At 52.6% G+C, this 26,788-nt stretch overlaps 1 protein-coding gene across 2 annotated transcripts in view; it reads left to right on the top strand.

Moving 5' to 3' along the window:
- ASTN2 (astrotactin 2) overlaps positions 1-26,788 on the top strand; it is a 360,503-nt gene that overhangs the window by 149,796 nt on the left and 183,919 nt on the right. For both annotated transcript variants that reach the window (XM_069771376.1, XM_069771377.1), the window contains exons 8-10: positions 8,878-8,962; positions 9,133-9,207; positions 9,668-9,805. In XM_069771376.1, coding sequence (XP_069627477.1) covers positions 8,878-8,962; positions 9,133-9,207; positions 9,668-9,805 — 298 coding nt within the window. The remainder of the gene's footprint in view (positions 1-8,877; positions 8,963-9,132; positions 9,208-9,667; positions 9,806-26,788) is intronic.

Raw genomic sequence — 26,788 nt, 5'->3', positions numbered from 1 at the left:
CGGATGCTGCTGAGGGTCTTCCCTCTGCAGACATGACACGGTGGCCATGCCCCAGCCGCCACGTGCTGCCACATCGGATGGGACAGGTGCCTCGCCGGGGTCAGGATGCGGTCCTTGGCCGGAGGGATTCAGCCAAAATACCCCATCCTCTTGGCAGGTGCTGACTGTTCTGCTTGAAGCAAGAACGGGGGAGGTTTCTTGTCTTCTGGGACTTGCAGTCAACTCTCCTTGCTCTCTGTATTTTGGACACATGTGGAGTATGTTGCCAGCACCGCCGTTCATACCACGCACTGGGATACCTCTGTGTAAAATCCAGGAGTGCTTGCTTTTTCGCTGGCCTCCCTTACCAGCTCCAGTAACGTTTATGAGAGCCTCTGTTTTCAGCGGCATATGCAAATCCTGATTTGTGAGCACAATTACCTGCTTTGTATGCACAAAACTGATTCACTTGCACATTCTGCGGGCATCGCTTAAGAGACCTGCTGGAGAATCGGTCCCTTAGGGCCAAATGCTGGAAGAAACAGCCTCTGATTTTGTGCTGTCAGGCTTGCCGGAGCAGTGGCATAAATGAGATGGATAGCTACCTTGATTAGCAGGTGCAAATGCGTTGAATTTTTTTTTTTTCCCATCTATAAATCCGGCACTTCTCCATTGAAATTCTCTCCTTTGCATCCACAATTGATGGCACCCCCCAAAGCAGTAGGTATGGGCTTGTAAGGACCGAATGAGATGTGGTAGTGAAGGGTCTTTTCTGGAAATTGGCAGGAGGAAAAAAAACACCTGTTTCCATCATCTTCCAAATGGGCTAGTTTGTCACCAGAGCCACAGATGGTGTTCCTGTCCGGGTAGGACAGGGGTCTTGCAGGCAGGAGACAGGTGAAAGTAATTTTAAAATTGAGCCATTTTTTAAAGGCAACCTGTTCAGGGGATTTGGAGGTTGCAGAGCTGAGCATGTAAATCGGGACATGACCAACCTTGGTGAGGGTGTATTTGTGTTTATGAAAACAGCCGTTTTCTCCGATAGTTCAATTTAATATCATGCAGCTTTTGTGCACATCAAGTAATATTTGTTTGTTCTTGTGCACTTCTGCTATTTTCGCTGTTGGAGGATCCTAGTGTCTTTATTGACTTAGACTTTTATAAGATGAGGTTCTGTCTCTCTAAGGTATGTGGTTTAATAACTTGGTCAAAAACCATGTAATATACGATTTCTTTTCATGTGGTGGCACAGCTTGCCTCATGCACCAAGCAGGGCAGGAGGCAGTTAACTCCCAAGCTAATTTAGCTCTGGGCTGAAGTGTTATACATAAACAGCAATCAAAATGCATGCCTGCAAGGGGGCTGAGTTAAGGTTATCTGTGCTGTCTTTACACTCTCATTTTCTGCCATTAGAGTGTTTAATCCTGCAGCTGCTAATGTTCTTGTAATGGCATTTCTATGCTTGTCTAAAGACCACGGAGTGGGGGGAAGAGGAATGAGTTTTGCAGTGTCTTTTGCAGCTCATCTCCCTGGCTTGACCCGTCCCACCAGTGCTTCAGGAGGTGGCTTCTCACCCCCTCATGGTCAGCTCTGGGGTAGTGTTCACCCCAGAGGATGACAGCCATGGCACTGCAGACCACCCTTGGCCCACCCTTGGGACCTCTCACTGGTTCCTTGCATCAGCCGCGCACGTGTGCCCAGGGAGATCTTCCTTGGTGGCGTGGCGTAGGGGCTGAGCAGATGATAATGAGAATAAAACCCGTGCAGAGCGTAAACCCAGGTGCAATCCGTGAAAGTTAAGCTTGCACTTAAGCGCTGTGGTGGATCTGAGTGAAGAGGGTGACTTGCAGCAGGGGGAGAGGAGGGATAACTGTCAAATTAACTCCAGGTTTTCCCTCCGTACTCTGTCAGGTCAGCCGGGCAGGAGCCACTTTCCCTGTCTCGTTCCTTGAGAGCTAAACTGCTTTTACTGAAATTGCATTTCTCATCAGGATGAAGCAGACTCAGGTTTGGAAAATGCCATCCCAGAAGGCCCGGGACAGCAGATAGCAAGGGCAAGAAGAGAAGCTTTTCAGAGAGCTTCACCGGGAGCCAGCGCTGCTGCCGTGGTTGTCGGAGGAGCCACGGCCTCGGCCGGGGGCCAAGCCTGACTCCAGCAGCAGCTCTCTGAAGACGCTTCACTTATTCATTGAAGTTGGGAATTCAATGAACTAGTAAGACCCTTTTTCATCCTTACCTGTGTTTCATTTTTTCCGAATCTCCTTCTCGAAAGAGGCCCTTGCTCTGCCATCCCACAGGGGTACAGCAAACTCTTTAAGAAAGGGTTTTGTTGCAGGTGTTTTTTAACTTTCCTCTCATCCGTACCTCTATTGATGGGAAGCCCCGGTGCCAACCGATGTGCAAATGTGTGTCTTGTCCCATCCCTGGTGAGCTCACCCGTGTCATCGTGCCGCTGGGAGCTGCTCCTCCCAGGGGAGCTGTGCCGGGGCACCCGCTGGCTCAGGTACCCACGCAGCCGTGAGATGCTGCGCTCGCACCCCTGGCAGCCACTTTGAGGCTGGCACGGGGAGTGCTCCTAGCAGACAGTTTGATGGTTTATTGGTTTTGTTTAGGCCAGACTGCAGGCAGAGAAACTCCTGTCTGGAGGAGGACTTGGTGGCGGAGATTTCTTGTGCGGTTCCCAGGGTTTGCATTTCCCTGGTAGAGTACTCATCCCTCGGGAGGAGGGCTGGCAGCAAGGAGAGGTGTTGCTTTGGGGGGCCCACGGCAGTTCCCCGCGGGTTATCGCAGCTCTAGGATGGGGTGCAGGGGTGCAGCCAGATCTGCCTGCACGAGGGTTGCTGTAGGCAGGGAGCGAGCCGGCTCAAGGCAGCAAGCATCGCACGTGGTTCGGAGACAGTGTTGAGGACCACTGGACCACGGCATGCCCCAGAGGGAGCCCTGCAGCCTCCTCTTGCGCCAAGGGTCCGGGCTGCTCTGTAATGGTGAGGAAGAACAGCCTGTAAGAGATGCCCATGGGGTCACAGCGTGCGCTTCAGATGGCTGAAGGACACGAAGTTTGATTCACCCTCGTCAAACTTTCTGTGGATGCTGGATGAAGAGGCTGTTTCTCTACCAGGAGCTCAGAAACCTTTTGTAAAGGACAAATCGATGCAGGGCTTCCTCCGGACGTGGACGAGACTCTGAGGCCTTGACAGCTTCATTATGGGGGGCTGGTGGCCGTGGCCATTGGAGGGGTGGGGTGACTCGTGTCAATCTGTCGGTGGCTTGTGCCACACAGCTGGTGCTCGGGGCTACTGCCAGTGCTCTTGGGCATTGCCACCACCTTGGGAGGGACATGCGGAGGGGCAGCAAATCTGGGCGCAGCACAGGGTGTCCTGCGTGGTGGCAGGAGGCAGCCCATGAGCCCAACGTGGGAGCACCCAGGTCCCCTCTGCCCCGATGGGGGCTCCTGGGCAGCAGCTTCTGCTGTGGACGGTGGTGACAAGGAGACACTGTCCTTGCCAAGCACCGAGCTGGTGGCTGGGACAGCAGCACCTGGGCAGGAGATGCCTTTTGCAGCAGCCTTTGCTCCTGGCGAGGGAATTCAGGCCATGCAGCCTGAGCTGCTGATGGGGGTGAAGGCTTTTGCATCCCTGCAGCAGGAAAGGAGGGGGGACCCTCCAGTCCTCCTGCCTCGGAGCAGGCTGGTAACCCTGGAGATGGCTCCGCACTCGCCCAGAAGAGAGGGGCTTTGTGCCGCGGCCCCGCAGCGAACACTGGTGCAGTCAGGGCCGGTGGGGCGGGCAGCCGCCGCGCTCAACGGCCGTCTCTGTTTGCCGAAAAATGCTTGGCCTCGGCTTGCCGCCCGGTGCCCACCTCCCTCTGCAGACCCTTTCTCCTCCCATGCCGTGGTGGGTAGAAGGAGGAGAAGCAAGAGGCAGTGTTGGGGAGGCAGCTGTGCTGGAGCTCGCCCCGCTGCTGGGGTGGGGGTTCTGCAGGGAGGACGACCCAGCTGGGCTGCAGAGCCGAGGGCAGCCGGGGAAGTGATGCTACGGCTTGCTGGCACCGAGGGTGCTTTGCTGGGGCTGGCGTGTCCCCTGGTATGTGTGTGTGTCCAGAGAGGAGGGGACCCAAAAAGCTGGAGCCAGGCTGTGCATCGCTTCAGGTGGGAGAGGCAGCCCTGAAGCCGGTGTGAGCGGGTATATGCAATGCTCGCACGGGTCAAAAGGCACCTGTTTGTAGCCCTGCAGGCTCTGGGAGCAGGCTGCCACCTCTGCTGGGGTCCAGACTGGTCCCCAGGATGGTGCCTTTGCAGCTGGGGCACAGCAGGGCATCCCTCTGGGATGAGGGTAAATGCCAGGGATGGAGGTGCTGCTGTGGAGGAGGGTATCACGGATACCAGCCAGGAGAAGGTTGACAAGCCAGAGGTTTGCTCCACCACCGCCAAAACCCCTCTGACTCCTTAAATAAAAATGCCAATGACATCAAAGAGCAGCTTCCCTGGGAGCGCAAGGACTCTGGGAGCCTCCACGTCATGCTGTGCACTGGGCGGGGGGATTAGGGGGATATTGCGGCATTATCACTGTGGATCGCCTCTCGCCCTAATGAAGCGAACAGGATTATCCTGGCACACTGGTAGTTTATCCCGCAACCCTGCTCTGCTGCAAACTGGGCAGAGCATGGGGATGGCCAGGGAGGGTGCAGCACAAGACCCTGTTGCCCCATTCCCCCTTTCAGGAGAAGCAGCAGCATGGTACAGTGGGCAAAATGGAAGAATAGTTCTGCAACTTCCAGCTCAGATATTAAAAAAAGAGAGCTAAAGCTTCCAGCTGTGCTGGTCAAGATGCAGCAGGAGCCGGAGGGCTGTTTTCCTCCACGTAGTTGGCTTTGCCCCATGCCTGTGCCACTGGAGGTGATGAGCTTGGATGTGGCTTGTGTTAGATTTGTTTCCTTCAGGCATGAGCGAGCCTCAGCATGGGCCAGCCCTGAGCCCAAAGCCACAGATGCTGACGATGACTGCAGACTGCTCTAGCCCTGCCCTGCTCCAGCTCCAGCACTAAACCCAGTGTGAAGCACGGGCAACATGAGGAGCCTCATGCTCAGAAGCAGGCAGAGGAAGCTCACATCTGCGTGTGGAAACCAGGTTGATGTGTCCTTAGTTTGCCCCGTTCCTCCAAGTCAGGCTCCAGATCCTTCTCACCTTCCCGGCTGAGGGCAGGAGTGATGCCTGCAGCGTCGTGGGGCCAAAGCGGGCTGGAGCTGCACGGCCGCTTCTCCAGGTGCCGCAGGCTGGGCTCCCCGCTCCTGCCCACACAGAGCCCGTTACCTTGCTGCGTGTGCCTCTGCGTGGCACTTTGGGCTGAGCTGCCAGTGGTCTCCTCCACCAGCCTCCATGGGGATGAAGGCACAGCAAGAGGGATGTTGCAGGTGAGACGTGCCTGCAGTGTTTGGGGATATGTCCTGCCACTTCAGACAAGGGTTCGCCCTCCCCGAGCAGAAACTGGCACGGAGAGTCCATGTTACCTGTAATTAGTCATGGCAGCACAGTCTGTGATGAGATTTTGTGTAAGTGGGGCACGGGGAGCAGGAGAAGATGGAGAGCAGTGCCGTGGGTGCTGCTGCATTCCCGTGGCCTCAGCTCTCCCCTCGCCTTTCCACATAGCTGCATGTGTTGCATGAATAACAGGTTTTCTGAGCCTCTTGCTAGAGTGATGGTGTTGCATTTCCTGATTTATTCATTTTCTCTCTGCAATGGCAGAGGTGTTCCCTCCCCTCCCCGTATTTTGTTTAATAACATACTGGAAATATAACAGGGGACCTCCAGAGCTGAGCACTGGGACCTGCTCTTGCTTAAACTGAGCAAGCAACGATCCTTTTGCTATAACAGCTCAAAATTTGCCATGGATTATCCGACCTGATTTGTGGGTTATAAATCCAAAGGAAGAGGAAGGACTGCACACGCCTGTGTTTTTACCGTGGGCACGGTGCGGATTGGTGGCTGCAGAAATAGGATGCTTGTCACAGCGGTCTTTAGATCCTGATTCATTTGTCCTCCTGCAGCAGCCGAACGCTGCGTGGAGGCATGTGCAGGACCTGTGGAAATTGCATCCGGCTTCAGGTGCGGTTATTTGTCAAACTTGGTTATTTTGGTTGACTTTGGCTTTAAGCTCAGGTTGAATCCTAACTTAGCCTGAGCAATGCTGAGTGCATAACTGTGCCCGTCTCAGAAGCACGCGGGATTTAGTAGCTCTGAACAAAGGCACTGTTGTTATGGCTTTTGGTGGTTTGGGTTATTTTAGCAGCATGTTGAAATCTGCTCTTCAGAAAATGCACTTACCTTAAAGAGGAGTTAGAGGTACGGGAATCCCCATTCCTGCCGCTCGGGGGACTTTATCAGGTGTTTCTTGGCCTGTGAGGATTAGTCTGGCTGGTTCAGCATCCTCCCTGGCTCAGCATTGTGTCTGGGGAGGATAGGGACAGACTGAAAGTAAGAGAGTAGCTCAGGGGGCCAAAGAAGGAGGGTGGATGCTGATGGGGAGAGAGCAAAAGCTTGTGAAAACCTGTAAGAGCACAGCAGGTTCTGCTGAGGTTTTTTGGAAACCCCACTAAATGCCTGTTCATGGGTCTAGATACAGAAATAGATCCTAAACTGTCTGTCCCAAAGAGATGGAGTCCCCGCTCCTCCAGCAGACTGCAATGCTCAGCCGATCCCGTGCTGGGAGCCTTCCTATCCAATTTCTAAAACTCTGCCAAAGGGGTGCAGATCTCCCTGGAGAACCTATGGAAAGCTGGTCCCGAGTGGTCCTGGTGAGGGGCACGTACCCATGGTCTCTGTGCCCTGGGGGCTTTCCCCAGTCTCCCACCTCTCTGCCGCCCTGGATCTCCTCCTCAGCTGGTGCCACCATTTGCCCTCTCACTTACTGAAATAAACCTCCCAATAAACCTCCCAATAAAGCCTCGAGCACCAGCTGTAGCTGTTGAAACTCCAGGATTGGAGTCGATAAAATCAATATTTCTGCAGGTTGATAGAGTTTCTCCTTCCGATGCCAAACTGACGGAGCAGTAAACAAGCCGGCGGACAAAATAAACCCTCCTGCGCCATGGGAAAGGAGTTCACCGCGCCGGCACCTCCAGCCATCGATAAGGAGGGAGGCGTTCAGGCCATTTGATGCCAACCTCTGTACGTGGTTTTTCCCTACTTGTTCTAATTTCTGTGGCAGGAGCTGAGTGCGAGCCGGTGCCCCAAGACTCCCAGCTCTGCCTTGCAAGCACTTTGAGATGTCTCTCATTTGCACAGCATATATTTGTTATGTAATAAGCACCAGGAATTAATGATCTGCAGCACGGCTGGGGAAACTTGCGTACTAAGCAGCCAAGGAAAAAAATAACTTTTCTTTTTTTAAAATCACTGATGGAGCTATTAGGACCTGCGTTTTCTTGCAACAAGACCGCCCCAGCCCCCAGGCATGGCTGAGCCAGAGCAGGGGCTAGCGCTGCCGTCTCTCTCCCAACTCTTTCCCTTTGGAGAAGCAATGTTCCTGCTGCTCCCGTTATGAATCATGAGGTTAGCAGCTTTTGACAGATCATAAATCAGTGCTTCGAAGTCGCTAGGACAAATCCCAGGACATTTAATCTTTAATATTAGATGTGTTTAAGGCAGTGAATATTTCATGAAGGTGCTGTTGCATTTTAGCACATCATTAGCTGTCTTTTTTTTCCCCCCTCTTTTCTTTTTTTGCTGCCTCCCCCTTTCCAGGCAGCTCTTCCTCAAAATTCTCAGCGGCTGAACCCCCATCTCGCTCCCTCCTGACAATAAAGCTCTTTACTGTAATCTCTGCGAGGCATTTTAAGAACTTGCTTAGGATCCCGATGAGCATGCAGGTACCTGCCAGTCTGCATTACTGCTGTGATGGGAGTACCCCCCAGCATCCTCCCCAGGTCCCCACCTCTGCTGGTGTTTACAGCTCAGCCTGCTGCACTGTCAGGCACAAAGGGGAAAGGAGAGGAGGGGAGGCGGGGGAAAAACCATTGGCAGCAGCTTGTAACAGAAACTCCACCTGCAAATCCAATTAATCTTTTGATTTTGCCGTTTCTTGCTCTGGGTTATGTATTTCTACCAAACACGGAATCAATTTGGGCCAAGCACGGTCAGGTTTCTGGTGCGGGAAATGTCTTCTCCTGCTGTCAAAAGGGTGTAACGGGGTGAGCCAGCGCCCAGAGAGTGAAAGGGAACGGGGAGGGGAGCGGGGCTGAAAGCCCCTTACCTGCGGGACGGGGGCACGGCATGGACGCTGCCTGCGGAGGATGGAGGTCGGGGGTTTGGGCTGCAGGAGACTCTGCCATCCTGTCCTGCGTGAGGTGGCAGTAGCAGAGGTGGGAAGGGGAACATGGCCGGGATGGGTTGGGGGTGTCCCCCTACTCGGGAAGCGTGTGGCAGTGGACGCTGGCTCTCCTCAAGCAAGGTCACGATCCCTGCAGAAGAGTGAACCGCCGGCCCCAGGCGTGCGGGCAGGGCTCAGCAGGACCAGGGCAGGGGCCAGATCCATGCGGGCACGTCTCTGTGGGGAGCGTGAGGTGTTCTTGGAGGCCATGGGCAGAGGTTTGCTGAGCCTGGAGAGCTGCAGGGGTGCACAGGATCATGGGTTAAGGACAGACCTTTTGCATCATGAAATCCCATCCCCAGCTACTGCAGGTACTACATCACGTAACCTCCTCCAGAAGGATTACAGGTTTCTTGCAGCTTTCCACATCTCTTCCTCTGCATCTCCTGGAGTTTTTGGAAGAGTCCAAAGTGCTCCAGATCCACGGCAGGGACCAAGAATGGCCACGAAGAAGCAGAGATGGGCAGCAGGGGAGGAGGGCCCACTGACTTACTTCTGGGGCAGAGAGGTCTCATCTTCCTCTCTTCTCTTTTAGGAGAGTGCAGCTGCCATGAAGGCTACGCCCCAGACCCTGTCCATCGCCACTTGTGTGTGCGCAGTGACTGGGGACACAGCGAAGGGTGAGTAGTGATATGATGGTGTATTTGCTCTGTCCTGGCTCCCATGTTGGTGAGGAGCCCAGTTCTCCTCCCTACCAGCCATTACTGGCACCAAAGACCTGGGACCGGGCTGTGACGCTTTCCCTGCCAAGTGATGTGCCACAGCTGCTGTTTCCCTCTCTGCCTCCCAGGCCGTGGCCGTACACGACGCTCGAGCGGGGATACGACTTGGTCACAGGAGAGCAGGCGCCGGAGAAGATACTCAGGTCAGTCAAAGGAGTGTTCAGCTTGGACATCCCGGCGGGGAGAGCCAGTGAGGACATCCCAGAGGATGCTACCTCTTGGTCATTCCTGGCTCCGTCTTGTTGTTCTGGCTGGGGGACATGGGTGTTGTTTGCCTTTGACAGACCTGAAAGACTTGTTCATATTCTGCAGACAGAGAAGGGTTTCTCTCTCATCCCCTCAGCCAGATGCAGCTCAGCAAAAGCGAGGACAGTGCGTACAGAAAGTCCCCCTGGACTAAAAAGAAGAGCTTGACCATCCCCACGTTCTCTCTGTCACATCTCTAGCTATTTCTCTCTCATCTGGCTTTGAGGACAGGACCAAATGACTAAATTATCCCACAGTGCCACCGCTGCTCTGACTTCCAGGTGGTCAGGTGCAATAGAGGGCCACCATTCACTGTGGACACTCTGTTCCTATATGACACGTTTGTCCTTATTCCAGGTCCACCTATAGTTTGGGTCAAGGCCTGTGGCTGCCTGTCAGTAAGAGCTTCGTGGTGCCCCCCGTGGAGCTTTCCATCAATCCTCTTGCCAGCTGCAAGACAGATGTTCTGGTGACAGAAGATCCAGCGGATGTCAGGTAGGAAGCAGGTTTCTCGTTTTCCTCATGCTTGAGCGACTGCTGCTCTTTAAATTGTTATTGAGGATGCAGTAAGTTCTATGATGATAAGTTTGATTAATTTTCTTCCATTAAGAAATGCGATGTGATAGCCCTCCAGGCTTTTTTGGTCCTGATGGGTCTAGGCCAGGCCTGTGCATATAGCTCTGAAGTCTGCCAATCCAGTCAGGTAAATTGGTATGAACCTGTGGCAAGGCAATTTTAAAGTGGCTTAAATCTAATGTTAGATTGCATAGCTTAAATTGATGCATTTACCAGTATGGAGGTGCTATCATCTTTCAGAAACTCAGAGGTATATCACATCTACCCAGGCCTAGATAGTCTGCTATGGTGCTCATGAAGGGCCAAGGTCAGAGCCTGGTGAAAGGCCGTGTTCCTTCTCCAATTATTATACAATTAGAGGGGTTTTTCCCTTCCTGAAGTTCAGTAAATGCCCGGATATTTCTTTGGCTTCCCCATTTTGACTGGCTTGTATTTTTATCAGATGTCCTTGGACTTGTGACAGTCTAGTTCAGAAGTGGGACCTAAGAGGGCATTGCAGGAGGAGAATTGCCCGGGTGGAAGGAGCGGCTGTTTGCTGGGAGACCGGGCTGAGGGTGGGCAAAGGGGGGTCCCGTGGAAAAGGAGCCAGGCAAAGCAGCTGTCTTCTGTGCCCCAGCTGGAAAGGGAGCAGCAGCCTCTGCCTTGGAGGAGAACGGTGGTGGTGATTGTCTTCTGTCTGGTTTACAAGGGTTTAACTGTCAACTACAAGGGTTTATCCTAAAGTATTTAGTGTGTATTCCCCTCTTCCCCATTAAATTAAGATTGAGCACGTGACTGTTGGGTGCCAGGGAGACTCTGTGATCCCTCCCTCCCTCCCTTCCTTCTTGCTGCCTTCTCCTCTTGACTCAAGACACAATTTCCTGACCTGCAAATTCTTGTCTGTGTTGTGAATCATCTTCCTGGGCACTAGCAGGATCCTTATGTCCCCCGGCCCCTTCTGTCTTTTCTTTTCCCAGAGCGATGGGATGGTGGATTTCCATTATTCTGTCCCATCATCTTGGCAGGGCTATGGCTGGGGCAAGTGCCTGCAAAACCTATGGCAGAGCCAGGACGGCATCCAAGAGGTCCTCATTTCCAAGTGTGTTTTTGTTGCTAATTAGTGCTTGTTCCCTTTCCTGCAAAAAGAGACTGATGGTACATATCTCTCACAATTTGGCTCTCTTAAGAGCATTGTTTTTATTGTCTGAAGAAGACTACTGCTTTTCGTTTGAGAAGGTGAAGGGTCGCCTTGTTTTATGTCAACATTTTCCAAGCCAAAATGCCAGGAGAACATTATTTCTTTCTTGCCTCCTCACATCTTTGTTAAAAGTATGTTAGTGAAGTAGAGGCTAGGAAGCTTGCTTTCTGCTCCAGTGCAGTAATTGTCTCTGGGCACTGATCCTCATGGAATAGTTTTGGTCGGGATGGATGCCAGGCAGCAGGACAGGAGTTTCTGGCATGGAGGCTGATGCCTGCTCGCCTTGTAAGTGGAACTAGAACTGAGAATTCCAGGTATAAATATTGGAGTGACCCAGGTAGAATGAGGGAGATGAGTTCACAGCACTTGTATCTTACATACAGGAGATGCTAAATTATTAAAACTTTAATAAACGTAATGATAAATATTTGATGTTGAATTATGGAAGGTTTCATAGAAACAGTGAAAACAGAAAAGCGATCTATTATTTCTGCATTAGAACTTAAACACTTCTCAAACGGGGATCGGGCTGCAAGCTTGGGGTCCCGAGCACCCTGGGGTGGGTGGAAACCAAGGTGATCCCACCCGAGCGGAGTGTGCTGGTGTGGAGGAGCTAATGCTGGGGCTGTTCAGGTCCACTGCAGTTGGTGATCAGGGACGTTGCTGTGTTTGGTGCTCACGAGCATCGCGTTGGCCTGTCTCTGAGACCCTCCTCTGAGGTTCTTGGGTGCTTTCACACAATAAGAAAGGTGCTTTTAGAGCTGTTTATCTTGCAGCCTCTTTGCCTTGTCCCTCTGGACTGAGACAAGTGTTGATAGCTTCTCAAGGGAGCAGTAATACAGCGATTTTGGTGGTTCAGATGTCGGGATGATGACCCATAATGTCAACCTACCACCGGAGGTGAACACACGCTGTCCATTGTGTAGGTGTTCAAATGCAGCCATCCCTCTGCATGGGACGGGGGACCTGTTCCCCAGGCTGTGGGACGGCGGTGGCACCGCTGTCCCTCGGTGCTGGCAGCTCCCGCGGGTGGTCCTGCAGCACTTGAGCTCTAATACAGTCACGTCCCCATGCCAAGGGCCAGATCCTGGGCTGTATTACACCAGCTGCAACACAGCCGCGTCTCAGCGCCTGGAGTGCCCTGTTTGCTGTCCTGTAACACCGCGATGGTAGCTCAGTCCTGTATTTCTTCTGCGTCTTTAATAACGAGCGTGCTGCATTCCTCCAGACCTTTCATTAGTCTGACACCTTTTGGCTCTGCGGTCACTTGTCTTGAAGAGTTTAATGGAAGGAAATTGCAGAAAGCCTGATTTGGAGAAAATAAGTGATGAAGTCTTTACAACTCGGAGGGTTAAAGGTTCGGATGTGGCCTTGCGTTTTTATGAAGGTGCTTGAGACTGCGGAAGGGACAGGTGGGGCTCTGCCTTTCAGCAGCTCTCTGGAGAAATGCTGACTCCCTGCTGCTTCTCCAGAGAGATGCTGTTCTTCGTGTGTTTCACCGCTGAGCAGTGCAACAAGCTGTACGCAGTGCTTTGGTGGATGGGAATGAAGGGCCCAAGCTTCCTCCTGCTGCTGCAGCCATGTCATTAGAGAAAATTCCTATGGATGGGAGCCAAAGGTCTACGTGTAAATGTCCCAGCGGGCATGTTCCTATGCGTGCTGGGGCTTGAGTGGGGACAGGACTCTGTATGCAGAACTTGGTGATGGAGTTTTTAGGGCTGTGCATCATAAATTAATCACGAGGGTGCTTAGAGTTAATGAAACTTATATGTATAATTTATCAGTAACTGTATTGAGCATCCCCTCGTCAACCCCAGAGCCTGAGCCTCCACATGATGATCACATCGGTCACACGTCTGGGATCGTGGCGGCCACACTAATGGTGACGTCTTTGTTCATATGAGGTTGGCCAGCAGCGCTGCAGGACTCTCCCCATGCTGGGGAGCCTCTGGCTTGGGCTGGAGGCCAGGTCCGAGGCTGGGCAGACTGTCCCAGCTGTGCACGCTCTGCCAGGACAAGAAATACTTCCCAGTCCCACCTTGTCTCGCTTGTTTTCAAGACCCCTCTTTGTCTCCCTCTCCCCATTGCTCCCATTCCTCTCTCTTATCTGTATTTCTTCCATAACCTGGTGTTAAACACAGTAGTCCATATTTTTTTTAAACAAATTACTATTAGGTATTTAATCCTTCTGCTGGCCTTCCCTGGACACCTCTCCGTCTCTTTTTGGCCCTTTAGGAGGTACCGCTTGTCCCAGGAATCGCTATAATTGCAGCAGCATACGCTTCTGTGCCCCATCGGCAGCTCATGGGGAGGACCCGCACCCGCAGCCCCCGCGTCCCACCACTGTCAGCACCAAGCATCCCTGCAGGGGTTAATAAAAGCATCCCTGCGGGGAATAATAAAAGCATCCCTTGGGGCACAGCCGGCTGCAGGGGACCGAGAGGAGAGATAACCCGAGGGGCAGAGCACAGCACTGGCAAACGCTTGGTGGTCCTGGTTCACCATGCCACCCGCTCTGCAGAAAAGTTGATAATTTCTGGTGAGCAGCTATAAATCAGAGGCGCGAGCCTCAGCTGCCGCCTGACATGACATATAGCTCTATCGTTATGGCAACCATAGAAACAAATAAAAGCCTTGCCTTCGCTTGACAAGCCTTTGAGATGTCCTGATGGAGAGACAAGTGTTCAGCGGCAGAATGAATTCTCTTGAACTCGTTGTCAATTCATCTTCGTTTTGCTCCCAAGTGAGCCCCTTTGCTCTCTGAATTCTTTGCCAAAGTACAGTCAACTGGATTTTTTTTTTTTTATTTGTTTGTTATTTTATTTTCAGTTCTCTCGGCGGCAGAGAGCTCTGCTCCCCAGCTCTGTGCCTGCATGCGTCCCATCTCATGTAGAGGACGGGAGCTGGGCTTTTGCTCCCTGCCTGTGGCTTTCCCTGGCTCAGCCCTGCTATGCCCTTGTGACACCACCACTGCCCCAGTCTTACGAGGGATTTGCAGTGATGTTTTGCAGGGGCTTTGCAGTGATTTGGGCACTTGTGATTCTGCAAGTTGGTGCTGAGCGCTGCGGTGTGAGGCTCCCTGGGACCAGAGGAGGATGGAAAGCAAAGTGGATGAGAAAGGCAAAGGAAATCTGGGCCAGGAGAGGTGAAACAGCTTTGCCGTGGCCACGCTGTCACAGCAGCAGCAGAGCTCCTCTGCCCTGTGCCTTGGCCTCGTGCCTTATCTGCAGGAGTGCAGGAAAATGGGTGCTGCTGCAGGTGAGCATCATTGAGGCTGAGGAGGTGGGCTGGGCTGGTCCCTGTGGGCAGCATGCCGGCGGGGTATGGGCAGGAGCAGGCAAAGGGGATCCTGCCAGCTCTTCTTGCCATTTGGTGCAGGAGATGCCATGGGAACTTGGTCTTTTTTTCCCTCTTTTCTGTCTCCTGGAATGGAGTGAGGTGTGATTTCTGGATGCTCAATGCTGGAGGACCCTCAGCCAGGAGGTCGGGGGAGAGGGGAAACCCTTTTTCTGGGCTGTTCCTCAGCAGGGACCCGGGGAGCTGCCTGCGGAGCCCCTTGCTCCACTGGTGCCAATAAACTGACCGCAAGCACCTGGCAGTTGGTGCCCGTGATGAATGGACAGCTTCATATGATGGAGCAAATTGGTCATTGCATCACCAGACACAACTTATTCATTTCTGCAAACAAGGCAATTCATTACTGTGCACATCACAGAGACACCATCATCCCCACAGATAACGTCCCCACCGCTCTGGCTTGGGCTTCTTATCACCCCAACACGCTGTCGTCTTGCAAAAAGCGGTGGAGATGCAGCTTGCAGTGCTTGGCACTGGGATAAAGGCAGCCTTTGGCCTCATCCTCTGGAGGGAAAGGACAGATGCTTTACAGGGAGGCAGCCACCAGCCCCTGCCCTGCATCTGTCAACTTAGCATCGTCCTGGCTGCTTACCGGGATTTTTCCTGCTCCCTGCCTCCCACTTTGATTTATGAGAGCAGGTTAGAAGAGTCAGGTACGTCTCACTTGGCTACGGGGTGACTAAATAGAGATGTAACCTTGCGGCAGCCACCGAAGGGTGTGAGCAGCAAAATGAGAGAGGAATTACCGGAGTTGTGTGATGGGGAAATAGAGGCAGAGAGGACAGGGGTGGAAAAAAAACCAAAAGCTTGAGCTGAAATTGCCCAGGGAGTATCTAGGGTAGGTCAGTATTGAAACATGGGTCACCCAGCACCTCTGGGAGGGCACAGGCATCTCGCTGCCCTCAGCCTGTCTTCCTGGTCCGTCACCAGCTGCACCATGCCCAGAATCCAAGGGACATTTCAGCCCTCCTTCTTCAGGGGCTTTTAATAATTCCTGCTACTGTAATGCTGAGTTTCACTCTCTCTGTGCTCTGGTCCTTTGTGCAAACCTACTGCTTTTTTGAGGTCTTGATGCTGGGCTGTAAAACTGCACAGAAAATGATCAAACCTCTTAGGGACAGTGGACGTAAATTTGGACCTGGCTCTTAAGCAAATCCATCATAGGGAGCAGCAGCAACAGCTACAAGTTTGGCAGCTGAGCGATTGCTGTTCCTCTCGTCCGTGGTGCCGCAGAGCCCAGGAGGGAAAAACAACCCAACAAACGAACAGATTTTGTTTATATATTTATTGAGACAATTAAAAAAATCCCACCACCTGCCAAATATGCAAATATGTCTCACACCCAAAGCGATTCCCTTTAATGTATCTGGGATCTCCTGTCACAGAGTAGGGTTTGGCATTGGACTCTAGCGGCCCCTTACGCCAAATCTTCTGCTGGAGCTGTGTGTCCGTCCATCCAACCGCCTGGAGGAGGATCCATGGTGGAGCAGGATCCTGCCAGCGCTGAGACAAGCAGCGAGTACAGAGCGTTTGGAGGGGGAGGCATGGGCTCTAAAACACTGTGCTGATGTGTGTGCTTAGCAGAAAGGGTGATGCAAGGCGGTGAAATCAGAACTTGGATTTTTTTCAATGAAAGGAGTTCTCCTGTCCCTGTTTGATGGTGTTACTTGTTTTTATGTCCCTGCCTTTGCTTTCTGTTAAAAATCGGCCCGAGCATGCTTTTGTAGCTGCCTGTTCAAAGTGCAGCCCCATGGCCTCAATGTTTATAAAGCCTGTGTGTACTGTTTCTCCTGAATCATGTTTTTTCCCCCCCTATTTTGATTTTTACTGCCTTTGCCTTTGTATGCCTCTCCTGCCTGCGAAGGGGACTAGAAGTTTTGCGGGTGGGAGAGGGACCAGGCGGTTCATGCCCTGGCCCAGACAGGGGTGGCTGTGTGACAGTGTGGTGCTGGGACGCTGGGGACCTGTGTCAGGCTTGGCTCAGGGAACCTCTCCTCCTCCTCCTCCTCTTCTTCTCCTGTGCTGGGGAGGGAGCTGTGGTGCTTTTGGAAAGGACCAGGTTGCTGGCGATGGACACAGCGGTGCCAGGCCAGCGCTGCTGGCTGGTTCGTAGTGCAGGCATTTGAGCCCCAGCCAGTGCAGAGTATTTGGGGTCAGCTCTGCCCTCTCCCATTTCAGAACAAGCTGACCCACATCACCTTCACCTGGTGCCAGCTGAGAGCGTGCGACTGCCCGGCCGGTGGGCTGGGGCTGGGAGCTGCACTCGTGGGTCGCTGGGGACAGGAGGGGGACAGCAGAGGAGGGAGGACAGTGGCAGCAGCAGGAGGGACAGGATTTTCTGGGCACCTGGGAAGGATGCTCTGAGCCCCTGCCCTCTCTCCCAGGGCTGTCCTCAGCAGCTTTGTTCTCAAGGCCCTGAGATGCTCGAGGGTGGGGTGGGATGATGGCCCCGGTCCCGTCTGGATGTGCAGCTCTCCTTCAGCTTAGCTGTGTCACTGGGGGATACGGTCCCAGGTGGGGCAGTGACACTGGGAAAAGATTAATTCCTTTTCTTCAGCTATTTCGTAATGCAGCTTAGTGGAAAGAGCTGGCACCATCCACCAACCACTTCTGATGAAATTTCAGTTGCCTTAAACTTGCCTGACGTGGACTGTGACTGCTGCTCCTTTCTCGTTTTTACCTCCTGTAACTACTGTTGGATCACTTCATCCAGAGGACAAAACTAATAAAATTCAGCCGAGCTAAAACATTCCTGGGAGTGTGCCAGGGACCCGTGACAGGCTCCACAGCCGGTGTGGGGAGGAGAAATCATCTCAACAGAGGTGACAGGAATGGAGGTGGACATGAACAGGGGAGCTTTGTCCTTCTGCTTTAAGGGCACTGCGAGAAGACACTGTCCCTTGCAGGCTTAGAAAGGGCTTTTGGAGAAGATGGACCCCTAGGTTTATTTTTACAGGTTTTTTTAATTGCTAAACAGAAGGGAGGATGCACATGTTGCTGCTGAGGAACATCGTTCTCACCACGGAGGGACGAGGGAAGGCAGTTCTGTGCAAACCAGACAAAACCAAGGGGAAAAACTCCCGTTCAGCTTTCACCCCAGGGCAGGCAGTCACCTGCCTCAGGCAGCGACCGTGCAGGCACCGCGGCTGCTGAACCCAGCAGCGTGGGCAGCCGGGGCCGGGCACGGGGACAGCCACAGTCACGGCCAGCAAAGCGGGATGGCTGCGCTTTCCGAAGACAAATGAAGTTAATTATTTTTGGCTTCTGCCTCTGAGCAGCTGGGGCCGGGGTGATGTTTCTATCGGCTCCAGTGGACTCCATACGGTGCCCCACAGCTGTGGCTGCTGCCCCTGAAGGATTTGCTCCACTCCTGGATGTCACCCCGGCTCTTGGGGTGATTTATTAGGGCAAAATGCCCTCTGTTCCTCCTGCTGGCCTTGGGACAGCCAAGGGAGCCATTGGTGCTGCACTTTGCAGGCAACTCAGAGTAATTTTGCTCATGCCATGCTGGTCCTTCTCATTCCATGCAGTCTTCAGATGCAGGAGAGATGCCCTGCAGGCTCCCCCTGGCCCCCTGACCTCCAGGCAAAGGAGCAAAAGCAGCTCAAAATGAGGTGAAAAGCACCAAAAAGCTAGGCGTAGTTGAGAGACAGTGTCAGCGCTGCACAGAGCAGGGGACGGTGCACCCTGTCTGGTGTTGCCCATCGGCTCAGAAAACCTTTCTGTGCTTTGCTGCAGCTGGCTGGCAGGACCACAGCCGGACCGGACCGTGTGTTAGCTGCAAATCGTCTGCCCTTTGCCTCCGCGCTGCCCAGGTTTTGTATCGTTGCCCCTTTTCATCTGTTTATTTGCTGCTTACTCAGCTTCACCTTTTGTGATTTAGATGTTTATAAGTACCTGTCCGGTCTTTTCTGGTTTCCCCAAATCAGGCTGCTGGCTACAGAGTGAAAAGTGAAAGCTTTCTTGACTTTTTCCTGCTGCTACATGTTTAAAGCCCGGAGGTCTGGTGGATGGTGGTGCTTTCCTGGGCACTACACTGGAGTGCGTTAAGCAGAATATTGTTTTGAGGGACTAAATCAAAGAGCGCTGCAAAGCTGGAGAGGTTTGGAAGGAAGGCTGAGGAGCGAGCAAGGCAGAAAAAAAATCAAGAAAATTAGGTGAAGCTTTGCAAAAAAATAATCCCATCTTGGGAATTGCCCTGCTTTCACTGCCTGAAGAATTACTGTGCCGTAATCAGTTCTGCTCTAGACGTTTCCTGCAGTGTTTTTGATATAACGAGGTGCTATTGGCTACAACCAAGTGCCTTTTATCATAACACAGATGGGTGCAGTTAGGGACCTGCTGCCGCGCGGTGCCACAGGCTGTGCCGGGCTCAGAGCCGGGCTCCGGCGGGGCTGAGCGGTGCTGGTGGGGACCGGAGTGGAGGCTGGGAGGGAGGGATGGGGATGAGGGTATTGATGGACCACAAGGTCTGTATGTAATTTATCTAGCGCATCTTTTTCCTCCACCGGAGGAAACAAAAGTGGCTGGTATTGAGCAGGCTTTGGAGGGGAGGCAGCTAGGGGGGTGAAGAGCCCGCAGTTGCATCTAGGGCACACGCAGGTCTTTTGGCACTGTGGCTGCGTGGGTTTGCGGGGGGAGTGTATTCATGTCTCCTGCAAACAGGAGGTCCAGGTGTTGCACGTGGCGGTTCATCCCACGCGTCACATAGCCAGGTCATTCCATGCCGGCTGATGTTGGTTCACCTTATAGGTAAGGCAAAACGGGCTCAGGCTGGGATAGTGTCCCCCAGTGCTGCTCGCCCTCCCGGCTGGTGTTTCTGCTGTGGACCATCCCCCAGTCACTACCTCACCACGTCCATCCCTGCCACGGGGCTCTCTTCCAGCAGCAGATCGTCGGGAGCCGTGCTGAACCCAGGCGCACGCGGTTAAACACCAGCTAATACTTCCCTGCTACTGCGGAGGTCTTAAAATGACATAAATGAAGAAGGTGAGAATTAGGGCAGGATACTGTGTAAATATGCACTGAGCTTTTGCAGTGAGAAGTCTCTTTGTTCAGTTCAGTCTACATTTGCCTTTTTTTTTTTTTTTTCATGCGTGCGTATCAAACACAGATGGGCCAGAGCTAGAGATGTTGGCTCTGAAAAGTGGTTCCTCTGGAGACAGACACAGCTTGGGGTTAATGATAAAGTTGTAGGTGGTTTAATAAAGGGCTTCTTGACCCATAGAGTCCTAGGGGTGAATACATTGCTTATAACCACGCATACCAGACATGATCTGTATGTGTAACAGGTCCCTGACATGTGTTAGGGCTCTTCTACTGAAGTAGATGCTGTGGAGCAGCTATTCTGCACTGTCTCCCCAGGGGGAAGCCCTGAAACCCTGTGGGAACAGATGGAGTTAACCCACCATGAGGCTTTTGATCTCAGCCCCCCTTTTATTCCATATGTGCCCATGCTGGCAGCCTGTAATCTGCCATTAACCCTTTCTTAACTCAAAGCCTGCCCTTATTTTGAAGCATGACCTTTCGGCTCCATAGCACCAAGGCTGTTATCCCAGGCGGCAGTGCCTGCAGAGGCTAAGTGCCATCTGGGCAGTGCTGCCTCTGGTCTGCGAGCGTTGGTAGCGGCTGCCGACCCGGCTCACAGCCTGGCCGTGCCCAAAGTCCCTGCGCAGGGGCTTGGTGGGCATTGAGTGGTGGTACCTGGTTTCCTCGCCTTGTTCCGTGGTGCTGACTTCCTTCGGGGAAGCTGTGGGTTTCTGCTCACCTCCTGCCCACAGCCAGTCTTTGTGGTGGCATTTTACCTATGAGTTGGTAATTGGCTTCCATTTGGGTCCAAGGGATGTTAGCTGTTGTTTACTGACAGCTAAAATGAGTCCTCTTAGACTCGCTCCAAGTAGTTGGGATGGGCACCACTGCAAGCCAGGACTATTTATTATGGATGCACTATTCCAGGATATCTGTCTCCTTAGTTCTTCCTTGCCCTTTCTGAATAAGTGGCTCATGTTGCCCGTTCTTGCAGGGAGCTACTGATGGCTCTGGTTATCATCCTGCATCTCCCTGTGGAAAGGAGACATGGGGAGGCCAGGTGTGGTACTCTGCTTATTTGAGCCAAGAAGCCAGCACTAGGTGTGTTATGAGAGCTGGCTGCTTCTCTCCCTTACAGGAGCTTCCTGAGGACTTAAGGTAGGAGCAGATCATCCCTACCTGATGTGAGTGTAGGCAAACCTGAGCCCACCCTTCCCACCCTCCTGCCAGGGCGGTGGGGGCTGGGTCCAGGTGAAAGAGCCCTCCAGGGTTTGTGTTAGTTTGACTTGGTGCCAGACCAGTGGGATCACATGATTTGGGGGGGGGGGGGGGGGGGGGGCGGCGAAAGCTGTAATTTGTGCCCAAACATAGTTGATACAAGGTACAGATAGAGGAAGAAGAGTCAAGAATGGCTGCCATTGACCTTAAGGGTTTTTCATGGCATCTCACTTGGACCTCGGGGAGAGTTACAGACTCCCTCTTTCCTGGTAAAATCAGGATATGCTGCATCACAGGTAATTAATTATAAATGGAAACCTCTCCTTTTACTGAAGCCCATGTGGGCAGCAGATGGGCTCAGAAGCAGCAGGGGTGACCGGGTCGGGGGATGCTGCCTGTATTTGGGGGACAGCCATGCTAATCTGCTGCCCAGCTCCAGGGTGGAAAAGAAACCACAGAAATCCCTGCCATCCCCTCGCCTGGCCTCGAAAGGGGCCAAGAAACAGGTGGGATTGAGTGGAAATCTGGTGAGCAGTGCAGGGAGAAGCCCCGGTTGTTCTGTGTCTTTTGGATTCACCAGCTGGGGCTTTGCAGGGGTTTAAGGGAGCATGAAAAGATTTCCTGCTAAACATCTGGCTCCCCAGTATTTTAGCAGCCTGCTTGGAGAGCACCGTGTGTGCTCAGGTTGCAGGCAGAAGTGGGGAGGCAGCAGCAGCTTTGCCATCCCTTGGCTGCGGGACTGGTGGTCCCGACCCCACCGCAGCTTCCAGCGCGGATGGGCGGCTGTTCCTGCGGAGGCCGTTGTCCTCAGTCTGTCCCTGTCTCTTGGTGTCATTCCAAGTGTGCAGCTGGGGATGACAGGGCATGCAGACAGCTGGGAGCACCCCACAGATGCTCCAACCCACCCCCCATGCCTCCCGCCCTCTCCTTGCAGCACCCGGTCAGGCAGACGGAGGGTGTTCCCAGCATAGCCCAGAATAATCTCAGTTTTGGGGAGTGGTGGGTTTGGCTGTGCAAAGCCCAACTGGAGTAGCTGCAGCAGGTAGCTGGAGTGAAGTCCTTAAGCTTCGACAGCTGTGACAGTCTGACCTATGTCCGCACATCACCTGCTATAACGGGTTTTCTGAGCTTTACAAGGTTCATCTGGTCTCTCCTGGCTTTCCCAGTGGGAGCAGGGCTGGGGAAGGTTCGGGCTGGGACAGCTCAAGCAGTTTAGAGGGAGCTGAGCTGGTTTGCAGGGCCAGCACAGCATCTCTGTGTGCAGCATTGATCCTGCTGGTCTCCCGGTCAGGCACCCACACAAGGCACTTCCTCGGAGCAAAGCTACAGAAATAAAACACAGCACCAAGTGCTGGGCAACCTATTTAGGAAATCCAAATCTCTGCTCTGATGTGGTGCCACAGCATCCCAGCAAAGTCAGTCCCACGTCCTCTGCCACAGCTCTGACGCTGCCGGGAGCTGCTGCGGTCCCTCCTGCCGCCACATGCCCGCACGACCACGCAGCGTGCCCCTGTCTGCCCTGCGTGTCTCGCAGCAAGGGATTTTTCACTGCAGCAGTAGAAATGCTGCTGCTCTGGGAAGGGCTGCGTTTTCTTGCAGGAGATGATGTGGCCGCAGAAAGCAGAGGGGGACACGCTTGTGCGGGGGGATTGTGCCACTTGAACAGCCTCTGCAGCTCAAGTGGAACAGTTCGTGTGTGCGCTCATCCTTGCTTTTGGGGGCTGAAACAGGCATCTTTTAATTGCATGTATGTGCATGCAACCTCTCACTCAGGGAAGTGTGGCTCCCTGCCTGCCCAGGGAGGTGGCATTAACGGGGCAGCTGGGACGTCGGTCACAGACCCATACACCTCCTTGGGTGGCTGCTGCCTCTCTCTGTCTCGGTTCCCCTGTTACAAAATCAGGACTTTTTTTTAGTAGGACTGCCACTGGCTTGGCCAAGACACTGTTTGCAGGGAGACGGCTTTGGCATTGGGGATTGCGCTGGGCATGGCCCCACAAGACTTGCTCTTGCTCTTGCTCTCTGAGCTGGGCAATGGCAGCCTGGTGGGAAGAGTATTCAAGTCCTATGACTGACACTGGCAGACTTTGCTGCCAAACTCCTCCATCCTCTGATGAGAGGACTAGTGCAAATATCAAATAGAATCAATCCCTAAAGGGCTTGAGAAATGGTACTGAAAGCTCCCTGTTGCATCTTTTAGCACAACTCAAAGGCTGCTTTTGTACAGTCTCTAAGCCAACTCGCAGTTTCATGTCAATCCTTATCCACGGTTGCTTTGCTAATAATTTCCCTGCATCACTCTATCAAGTTATCTGTTGAAGTCCAGACAGATCAGGTATTTCCCTTTCCTTAAAAAAAAAAATAAAATACAAATTCCCTTATCGCAGAAAGATAAGGGGTGAATCTGATACACTTCAGAGTCAACAGATAGACACAGAGAGAGGGGACAGGGACCAGCGTGTCTGGCAGGAGCTGACACCCCCCCACTGCCTGTCCTGCCTGGCTGCGGCTGTTGTGTGTTGACGCCTGTCGAGGGGGGTGACCCCCGTGGGGATGCGCCAACTCCCCCACCGTGTCCGTGAGCCGTGCCAGCTGCCATTGGCACACCCAAGAGCTTCCTGAGCTTCAACCAGCTCCAAGGCCTCTTTGGCTCAGCCCATCCCGAAGGTCTCTGGTCCCCTCCATGTCCCCTCCCAGTGCAGAGCCCCCCTTGTCCTCCATGGAGCCACCCGAGAAGGAGGGGTTCCTGCCTTCTCCTGGTGACAAAATCAATACCAACGGCCTCCATTAATATTCTAGGAATGGCAGAGAAGATTGACTGCCTCATTAGCAGGCATCGTGTGAAACTCTGACAATAATTAACAACTCAACGGTCTTATTTGCTGGCCTATCACAGAAGTATTCAATCAAAAATGTAATTTGCTCGACGCTCCCATTTACCATAAAGAGAATATTCCTTCAAAGTTTTAAATAGACTAATTAAGAGGGAAGAAATACAGGGAAAAAAATTATTAACAGTATAGTTTTAATGGGAAATTACTGGAGCGTATTAATAATGCAATAACCATTTTTAACAGCTGTCTGTCAGTTTGTGGGCCGGGGTAATTAAATTAGTCACTAAAGGGTTAGTCAAATTAGGTGTCAGAGAGCAGCGCTGAGGCTAACGAAGGCGCGTCAGGCTTAATGCTCTGGCACACAAAGGCAGATGAGATGCTGAAGGAGGATGAGATGCTGACATTCATGGCAGGATCCCGCCGAGGTCCCCAGGGACCATGTGGGGGGAGCCCCTGGTCACCTCAGGCACTGGCATCTCACGTCTTCTCTCCTCAGTTTAGATAAACCCATCGTGCCGGGTGATGTGAGGAGAGGGGCAGAGCTATGCGTTGGCAAAAGCTGGGTCGTCTCTGGGAAAATAATAATCAGAAAGAGTCTTATCTGAGCATGAGCATGGCCCAGGGTGGCCTCCGTGACGTCTGCTTCAGCCTGATGCTGCTCAGGTTTTTAATCTCTTTCAGAGAGCCAGAAGGCAGCTATGCAGGGGCTTTTTGGCAGTTTCTTTCAAGGCTTTTATATTCTGTGGGTTTCGGGCTCGCATTCCCTCTTCCTCCACCCCTTCACCCCTTTTGAAATGAATCACAGTTAATTTTGGATGTTGTCGAGCCTGAAAACACATCTTTCTTGCTGCTAGCCTATTAAAAATTATATTTACAGCTCCATAAAGCAAAGCTAGCTGTCAAGGTAACGTCCTGCTGGCTCCTGTGTGTTCAGGGCAGAGGGTAAGGATTTGGAGAGGTACTTGTTTGCATGATTGCAGTGAAGATTTTAAGCCCAATGGAGAGGTTTCTGTCTGAGAAAATCATTGTGTCCAGCCCGGGGAGGTGTTTGTGGGAGACACGGTGCCCAAGGGATGCAGGTGCTTGTGTTCCTGGCCAGGGGATGCTGCTGTGATTCCCCTTCCTTCTCCCCCCCATAAATCAGGATGGGGATACTGGCCTCTGGGTCTGAGTGGGAAAGGATTACTCCTTCCAATGTGGTTTTTTTGAGATTTCAGACATTTTCTCCATTTTGTATTGAAGCAGGTCCTTTTCTATAGTATGTCTGTGTAGAAAAACGAACCGACACAAAGCAGTAACCAAATCCCAGAGAAAAACCCTCACCCATCAAGAGGTACCAAACAAGGTGGCTGGGGTGTTTGGAGGGCACAGAGATCCCTGAAACCATGGCCTAAATCATGCAGAGCGTGGACATAAATTTCCATATATTGGCTAAATGTCTGGGCTTTTCTGGGCAATTTTCTTACTCTGATTTTACATTTTCTTGTTCTCGAGATTTGTAAGTGACAGAGGTGATGGCAAAGCCTGTGCGTTTCCCTGAGAAGTTTCAATTTTCATGAATCAGTGGGAGGTTTTTTGCATTAATTCTTTCTCCCATCACCCCCATTTGAAATTTAAGTTAACTACAGAGATACCCCTACCTGCCTGAAGTGCTTGGAACTTTCTGCTGCTGTTCTTATATCAAGATAGATGTAAAGCTAGCAATTACTTTAACTGGGTGACTTGGGGGAAAAATGTGCCATGCATGGCACACGGGAGTCAAATAAATACCCAGCGGAAGCAGCTCTGGTTCAGCTGTTGGCTCCTCAGATTGCTTCAAGAGGAGAATCCCAGGAGAATCCCAGGAGAAAGGAAATGGTAAAACCCATCAAACCCACCAAAACACCTCAATATCCCAACAACTGCAAAAAAAACTTTTCCACCCATATTGTAGGCCGGGTGGGCACTCGGGCGAAGGCAGGCCCTCTTCTTTCTCACATGTTGGAGAATTACAAGCAGTATAGATTATTTTAATGGCTGTATTACTTCCAACTGTGCCTCCACCATCTGTTCTTCCCCAATTACGGATGCAAAAACCCAGCATGTTTCTCCATTCTGGCAGTAGAGAATGAAATATAAGCGTTGTAAAAGGGTGTATATTCTTTCAACAACATAGTTGGCACCTGCGATATTTTGCTCGCGCTTCTGACCCGCGTTGGTAGGGATGCTCCGCCTGGTCCCTCTGCACCGCTCCCGGCCGATGCCTGGATCCGCAGTGGCAGAGGGAGCTGTTGATAAAAGGAAGAGGCTGGTGTGCTACATGATTTGTCCAAGCCGTTCGGGGCAGCTGAATTATTAACGCTGACCAAGCGTCTAAGTGCTACAAAACTCGACAAGAACCTCTTACCTCCGGCACAGTGATAAACAGGATTGAGGCACGGTGGGAGGGAGGGAATTAAGACAGGACATCAAAGACTGGATTCCATCAAGTAAATCATGCCATTGCTTCAGTAAAAGAGCCCCTAAATGTTTTATTAGGGATTTTCAACAACTACCAAAATTAAGGTGGAAGGGATGAATTATTAAAAAATAGATTAACTAAACTAGGCTCTGAATTAAACATGAAAGGTACCTATCGGGAGCGGTGTGGCCACCGTGTGCTGCAGGCATCCGAGTCCTTCACCGGGCACGGTGGAGGTGGGCTGGAGATGGGGAGCAGCGATGCTGGAGAGATGGAGAGCCGCAAGCTGCTCCGCCAGGTTCGGTTGCATTGCCAGGGCACGGAGAAGCTGGCTGCAGGGTTGGGAAAGCAGAGTGCCAGGTGCTGCGTAGGCATCAAAGGAGGGCGTTCTGCCTTGGGGAGATGCAGGCTAAAGAGCTGCAGGTGGACAAAGGAGATCATGTTGGCCCTTTGTACAAAAAGGTGATTTACCTGAAGTACTTGAGCCAGGATCCGAACTTTCTTTTGCTACGTGCTACTCCGGTGTTACCAACTCAAAACCATCGGTGGCAGGAGAGGGACTGAGCCTGCGTACAGCGCGGGGGTTATGGTTGGCACTGGGGACTCTGGACCTGCCCCACCGGATTTGATGCTCGTGGCAGGGTAAGGAGGGCTTTCAGGGTCGGAGAGCCCCCCAGGGAGGCTGGGTGAGGAGTCCCTCCTGCCAGCGCACCTGGGAGGATGGGGACACAGGTTGGGTGGTGCCCACAGCTGGGCACAGCTGGCACTGCCCCAGCCAGAGCAGCGGGCTGTCCGTGCCTTTGCATAGTTCGGGCATGCTGTTCTGCCCCCAGCTTGCTGCGTGCCTG

This window comes from Haliaeetus albicilla, chromosome 26, assembly GCF_947461875.1.
Source record: "Haliaeetus albicilla chromosome 26, bHalAlb1.1, whole genome shotgun sequence".
Classification (NCBI taxonomy): domain Eukaryota; kingdom Metazoa; phylum Chordata; class Aves; order Accipitriformes; family Accipitridae; genus Haliaeetus; species Haliaeetus albicilla.
The sequence above is the reverse complement of the archived record's forward strand: the minus strand, read 5'-3'. Positions and strand labels throughout refer to the sequence as shown.